This window comes from Theobroma cacao, chromosome 7 (genome assembly GCF_053813885.1).
Source record: "Theobroma cacao isolate CCN51 chromosome 7, ASM5381388v1, whole genome shotgun sequence".
Taxonomy (NCBI): Eukaryota; Viridiplantae; Streptophyta; class Magnoliopsida; order Malvales; family Malvaceae; genus Theobroma; species Theobroma cacao.
The window spans coordinates 4,896,271-4,902,692 of NC_142645.1; the positions used below are offsets into that span (position 1 = coordinate 4,896,271).

Here is a 6,422-nt window from a genome sequence, read left to right on the forward strand (position 1 = left end):
CAATAAAGGATAGTGGCAACCAATTGATGCCACCAAAACTAGATCGATAGTCCATAGTCAGATCTGGTTGTGGGAAGTGTCAATCTGGTGCTCCATGGCCAGATCTGATTATGGGAAGTGTCGATCTAGCACTACACGATCAAATCTGGTTGCGTGAAACACTTGATTCGTTGTCCCATAGCCAAATCTTACTCGGCGACCAAGAAGAAGGAAAAGGAACAAAAGAAAAAATAAAAATAAAAATTTTAATTATAAATTTTTAATATTTTAATATTTTCAAAATAAAATAAAATAATCATGACAATTTTACTCATAAATTACTAATATTTTAAATAATTTTTTTAATATTTTAATATTTAAAAAATAAAAAATAGGGAAAAAATAAAAATAAATAATCAAATTAAATTTTTAATTTAAAAATTATTAATATTTTAAATAAATTCTAAAAAAATAAATATTTTAAATTGAAAATCATAGATTATAATAAAAGATATTTTTATATTTTCATCACTTATTCTTTTGTTATTTCAAATCTATTTTTACCAACTAAACATGAAAATAATGTCAACCAAACTACATAATATTCATGTCTTATATTATTCTCACATAATAGTTATTTTTTTTCCTCTATTCCGTATAGTATACTACATGAAAACATGATTACTTTCAAAGAATAGAGTAGATATACTCCACCCTGAGCAGATGTAGATGTAGATTTAGAATCCCTATAGTATTTTGCAAGTATTGCAATTGAATGATTCTTGAATCTTGAGAATACTTCTGCAAGTAATCTTGAACATGGATACCTATTCTTATGGATGAAAGAATAAGTACAGTATTAGAAGGGAAGTGATAATCTCATGTGTAGTGGCAGTAAGCGATCAAGTTCAAAGGGATTACGTTTCTCTAGATGAGGTTTCCAGGTTGACAAATGACAAAATAAGGGCAACCAACATCTATTCAGTGTTTCAGCAAATGATGTTTAAGAGAAGGGTGATAAAATAACTAGGATTGATGTTGGGGTTGCATTAAAAAGCCTTACTCATTAAACAGAATGTTTAAAATTAAATGAATGAAATTCGCCACTTAGTATTAAGACAAATTTAGGGTCAAGAATCGTATTCCTTTTTTATACCAGTGAGGTAGGGAAGGAACATTTGAACTTCCCATTGTTTGATTCTTTTTTATTTTCATAAAATGCAAGAAAATTGCATACCTGGTTCCAGTATATATGTGCTCTTCATGTAACATTTTGTCAGCATTGTTTAGGCACACAAGATTTGGCTGAACAAGCTTTCTGGTTATCAGTTTCTGAACCTTAATTTGTTCACTAGTTTCTTCTCCGCTCTGCTTAGGATCTCTCGAATATCAGAGTCAGTCAGGACAGGTACTTTTAACTTCCCATATCTGTTTCTCTGGATTCTCATTAACAGCAAGAAAGTTTCTTTTGTTATATTTCATGCATTTATGCCTGAGGTTTTGTTTTATTATTTCTGTCCACCTCCAAATGCTTCACCAACTCTCCACTTAATTTAATCTGGTCAAGAGGAAAATATTATAATCTTTAAAAAGATAGAACCTGAAAATTGAAAAATTGTTCCAACATAATAGTTAATTGAAAATTGCAAAGACAGAAGATTGATTTTCTTTTAACATAGAAACAACAATCATCTGCCTTCCATTTAAAAAGTTGTTTTCATGTATTTATGTTCATCATTTTGATAATATATAATTACCTACAATTACACTTTAGGACATGCTTTTGACTTCTAGAGTGATTTTCTTCCCTCTTTAGGGGCCTATACAATTATAGAAATAATATATTTTGATTCACATCTGTAATATCCATCTTGTCAAATTAATTAAACCTCTTTACAGGTATGTATCCAAGAAAACAATGTTGCTTACAAGTTTATTGAGTCTACTTCATTTGTAAATGGCTATCATTATGTGGATAAAATCTACCAAAATATATTATATATAACATACTATTTTGGTGTTATGTAGGGACTGAAGACATGGAGACTGTTGGGAATATGGTTGTTAAATACTGGGACAACCATAGAAGTCTTGATCAGAAAATGATTGACCTAAAAAGAAAATTGGTTGATTTAAATGCCCTGAAGCAAGACGTTGAATCAAGAAAGAGGGCAGAGCTGCATCCGAGGAAGAAACTGAAGTCACAAGTTGATGTATGGTTCCGAAATGTTGAAAGAATAAATGATGAGATACAAAACCTTGATCAAAGAGTTGCGCAAAGCATTTCCATCTCACGTGGATTTTGCATGGAAGATGTTTTAAAAAAGATACAAGAAGTTGAGGAGCTTCTTCAACAGGGTAAGTTTGATCAAGGTTTGGTAGTCGATGACCTTACGTGGATTGGACAAGCTTTGTCAACAACAAATTTAGTTGGGAAAGCTGCAGAGATCTGTATGGAAGAAATTTGGACATGCTTGATGGATGATGATATTGGAAAGATGGGTGTTTGGGGAATGGGAGGATTAGGTAAAACAACAATCATGAAGCTCATCAACAACCAACTCTTAAAAAAGACTGAAAAGTTCTACACTATTATATGGATCACCGTATCAAAGGAGATGAACATCTCCAACATTCAAAAAGGCATCTTACGTGCAATGAGAGAAAAGCTTCATGAAGATGAGGATGAAACTATAAGGGCAGGAATGTTAAATGAAATGTTGACTCGAAGGGGCAGGTATGTTTTAATTTTAGATGATCTATGGGACAAACTTTCTCTTGAAGAAGTAGGAATCCCCGACCTTTCTAACGGGAGTAAGTTAGTGGTAACGACTCGGATGTTGGATGTGTGTCGCTATTTGGGTTGTCGAGAAATTAGAATGCCTACTCTTCCAAAACAAGATGCGTGGAGTTTGTTTTTGGAGAAAGTAGGTAGAGATGTTCTCAAATATCCAGATCTGTTCCCAATTGTGGAATCCGTTGTTGAACAATGTGCTGGTTTGCCGTTAGCTATAGTTACAGTAGCTAGCAGTATGAAGGGCATAACAAATGTTCATGAATGGAGGAATGCACTAAATGAATTAAGTAGACGTGTAAGAGGTGTGACTGGGTTAGATGAAAAGGTACTTCAGCAACTCCAATTTAGCTATGACCATTTAGAACATGAAAGAGTCCAGCATTGCTTCCTCTATTGTGCATTATATCCCGAAGATTATAGTATCCATGAAAGGATACTAATAGAACTTTGGATTGCCGAGGGGCTTGTGGAAGAAATGGATAGCCAACAAGCAGAGCTTGATCAGGGGTATACCATATTGAATGAACTCAAAAATAATTGCTTGTTAGAAAATTGTGAATATCCAGAACTTGTGAAGTTGCATGATCTTGTGAGAGACATGGCGCTACGAATCACGAGACCACGGTTCCTAGTAAGAGCCGGCTTGCAATTGAAAGAGATACCACATGTGCAAGAATGGACAAAAGATTTAGAAAAGGTTTCATTGATGAGTAATTATGGCTTGCAAATTCCATCACAAATGTCACCACCAAACTGCCAGATGCTCACAACTTTATTGTTGTCTGATTGTGGTATAAAGAGTATTCCAGATTGTTTCTTTGAGCAAATGAAGGGACTCAAAGTTCTTGACCTTTCCGGGAATAATTTTAGAATTTTACCAAGTTCCATCTTTAACTTGGAAGCTCTCACTGTGTTATTGGTAAGAAGATGTGATTATTTAGAAGAGGTGCCATCTTTCTCAAAACTTGAAGCTTTAAAGAAGTTGGATCTTTCAGGTAGAGCAATCAACTATGTCCCGCGTGGAATATTTCCAAAATTTTCATGCTTGCGGGACCTGGTGATATTTGATGACGATCAACCAGTATGTGTTAGAGGAGAAGAGATAGGTGAGTTAAGGAAGTTGCTCTACTTTAAAGGGTGGTTTTATGACTTGAATGAATTGAATACTTTTGTGCAAACTTCGCAGAGTCGAGGACAACGGCTTATTCGATACTACGTGGTTGTGGGTCTTAAAAAAATCCCTAATGACAGCCCATGGGATAAATACATTGAATTATCTGGTTGTAAGATCTGTAGAAATGGTGTCAAGTTCCCATCCGATCTTCAGCAATTGAGAATTAACTATGGCATTGTTGATTTCCCAGAAGAAGAGGTGTTTTTTCCATGTTTTATCCCAACGCCAAATGGCATGTTTTCTTTTCTTAAAGAAATTTATATATTTAGATGTGAAAAAATAAAAAAGTTGTTCACGTGTAGTTGGGTGCTAAGTAACCTCCCAAATTTGGAAGTGTTAACTGTTGAGATATGTCACGGCATGGAGGAAATAATAGCATCAGAAATGGAATTCGTTGAAGAAGAAAGAATGGGTGGTAGTAACAGTAATACCATCCAATTCACTCTTCCCAAATTAAGGAAATTGGACTTGAGGTTGTTACCGGATCTGAAAAGTATTTGTGGTGCAAATAGAGTAATGGTGTGTGATTCTATTGAAAAGATTACAATCGATCATTGTCCAAAATTGCAGAGGATTCCTCTGTATCTTCCACTACTTGATGATGGCCAACCATCTCCTCCTCCCTCTCTTAAGGAATTCTTTATATCTTCAAGGGAGCAGTTGAGATCGGCGGAGTGGGATCATCCCAATGCCAAGTCTGTACTGGAGCCATTTATTACGCACTGGAGGCTCTGACTTGTATATCTCTCTCCTTATTTGCCTGACAAGAATGGTATGTAACTCAATAAAGCTTCTCTCCTTTTATATTTCTATTGATTTCAAGCTCCTCTCTTGACAGTCTATTCAATTGGTGGAGAGAATCGTGAGATGCTCCTATTGCTACCATCAAAAGCAAGTAGCCACATCTGATTGTTTGTTGGTTAGTAGACATCTAGTGCATTTCAATTTCATATATAATCACGTACTATAAGCGGTTTGATTATCATTATTTCATTTACTCTGTTGAGGGAAAAGCGTTTATCTTGTCTCTCAGTCCTTTAGTTTATTATCTCAATGATTGAGAACAAATTCAATATAATCTGGATTTTTAATCGTAAGTTTCTGCTTTGTTTGGCTTCAGCTTGATCGCAATCCCATACGAGATGTCAACAACACAGTTGTGGCCTAGGTTTTCTCCCAAAGTTTGGTCTGCTGTATGCCACAATCCTTCATTTATTAGTATGCAAGTAAAGGAACGAAGGCAGGTGAATTCTTAGGATTCCGGGAAGATGTTGCTGCTTTCAAGAAAGGCAATGAGGAAGTTGGAGGAGAAGGTGTGAAAGAGGAAGAAGGGAAGATTACTAAACATATGTTTTATGAAGCAGCAGCTAATGGTATACTCTGTTCCTCATCTTATTTTCTGTTTATTGTTGTAAATTTGTGCATGTACCTCATCTCTTGAATTGTCTCTCTTTCTATGTCAAGTGAGTGGTTTTTTCAAGTACAGTCATGAGAATTTGGAGTTCTATTTTGCCAAATGAGATAAATTTCTTTCAATCTCTATTAGAATTTCGCTTCTTAGCTTTTTTTTGAACAAGGAATTTTAAATCATGTTCAAGGTCCAATGCTTTTTTGCAGTAGCACTTCCCTTCCTACTTCTGAGATTGGAACAAACACTACAATCTGGATTTTTAATTAGAATTCTGTGCTTTGTTTGGCATAAAAAATGCAGCTAGATCGCAATGCCATATGAGATCTAAGGATGACATCATTTACCAGCCAGCCACAACGGTACCTGAGGGTGATATTGCTAATGTGTAGCATGCCTGAGTGCATGATTGGCAACAACACAGTCATGACCTAGGCTTTCTCCCAAATTAACCACAACTTTGATCTAGTGTATGCCAAACAAGACTTCATTGATTACTATGCAAGTGAAGGAATGAAGGCAAGTGAATTCTCATAAAGCCGTGAAGATGTTGCTGCTCTCAAGAAAGACTATGAGGAAGCTGGAGCAGAAGGTGTGAAAGAGTAAGAAGGCAAGATTACCAAGCAAATGTTTCATGAAACAGCAGCTAATGGTCTACTCTGTTCCTAATCTCATTTTTACTTCATCGGCTGTTTATTGTTGTAAATTTGTCCATGTAATACATCCCTTGATTTGTCTCTCTTTCTATGTGAAGTGAGTGGTTTTTCAAGTACAGTTGTGAGAATTTGGAGTTTTGTGTTTTACAATGAGATGAATCTCTTTCAATGTCTATTAGAATTTGGTATCTTAGCTCTTCTCGGGACAAAGAACTTAAATACTCAGGTGATTTCAATATCAACTATACTTTGCATATTTTCATAAAAAGAAATTGAATCACAATGGATGGTTGTGGAATTTGTCCACAAGATGGTTCACTTAAACATTCTACCTCTGCTTGTGTAGTTTATATCGAAAGGGAAAGAAAGAGTACAGAGAGGAGTTCTATGAGATAATCAGCTTATAAC

At 35.1% G+C, this 6,422-nt stretch overlaps 1 protein-coding gene across 4 annotated transcripts; it reads left to right on the top strand.

Moving 5' to 3' along the window:
* The first annotated feature begins 1,273 nt into the window (after positions 1-1,273).
* LOC18593891 (disease resistance protein RPS5-like) lies at positions 1,274-6,189 on the top strand. Of its 4 annotated transcripts, none has more exons than XM_018124990.2 (5): positions 1,274-1,387; positions 2,008-4,722; positions 4,789-4,869; positions 5,071-5,323; positions 5,662-6,189. In XM_018124990.2, the coding sequence occupies exon 2, from the start codon at positions 2,019-2,021 to the stop codon at positions 4,683-4,685; it is 2,667 nt and encodes an 888-aa protein (XP_017980479.2). In that variant the 5' UTR covers positions 1,274-1,387; positions 2,008-2,018; the 3' UTR covers positions 4,686-4,722; positions 4,789-4,869; positions 5,071-5,323; positions 5,662-6,189. The 4 variants fall into 4 exon arrangements, with proteins under 4 accessions (XP_017980479.2, XP_017980481.2, XP_088664055.1 ...); XM_018124992.2 differs by having other exon boundaries at positions 2,008-4,688; XM_088807929.1 differs by having other exon boundaries at positions 2,008-4,869.
* The last annotated feature ends 233 nt before the right edge of the window (positions 6,190-6,422 follow it).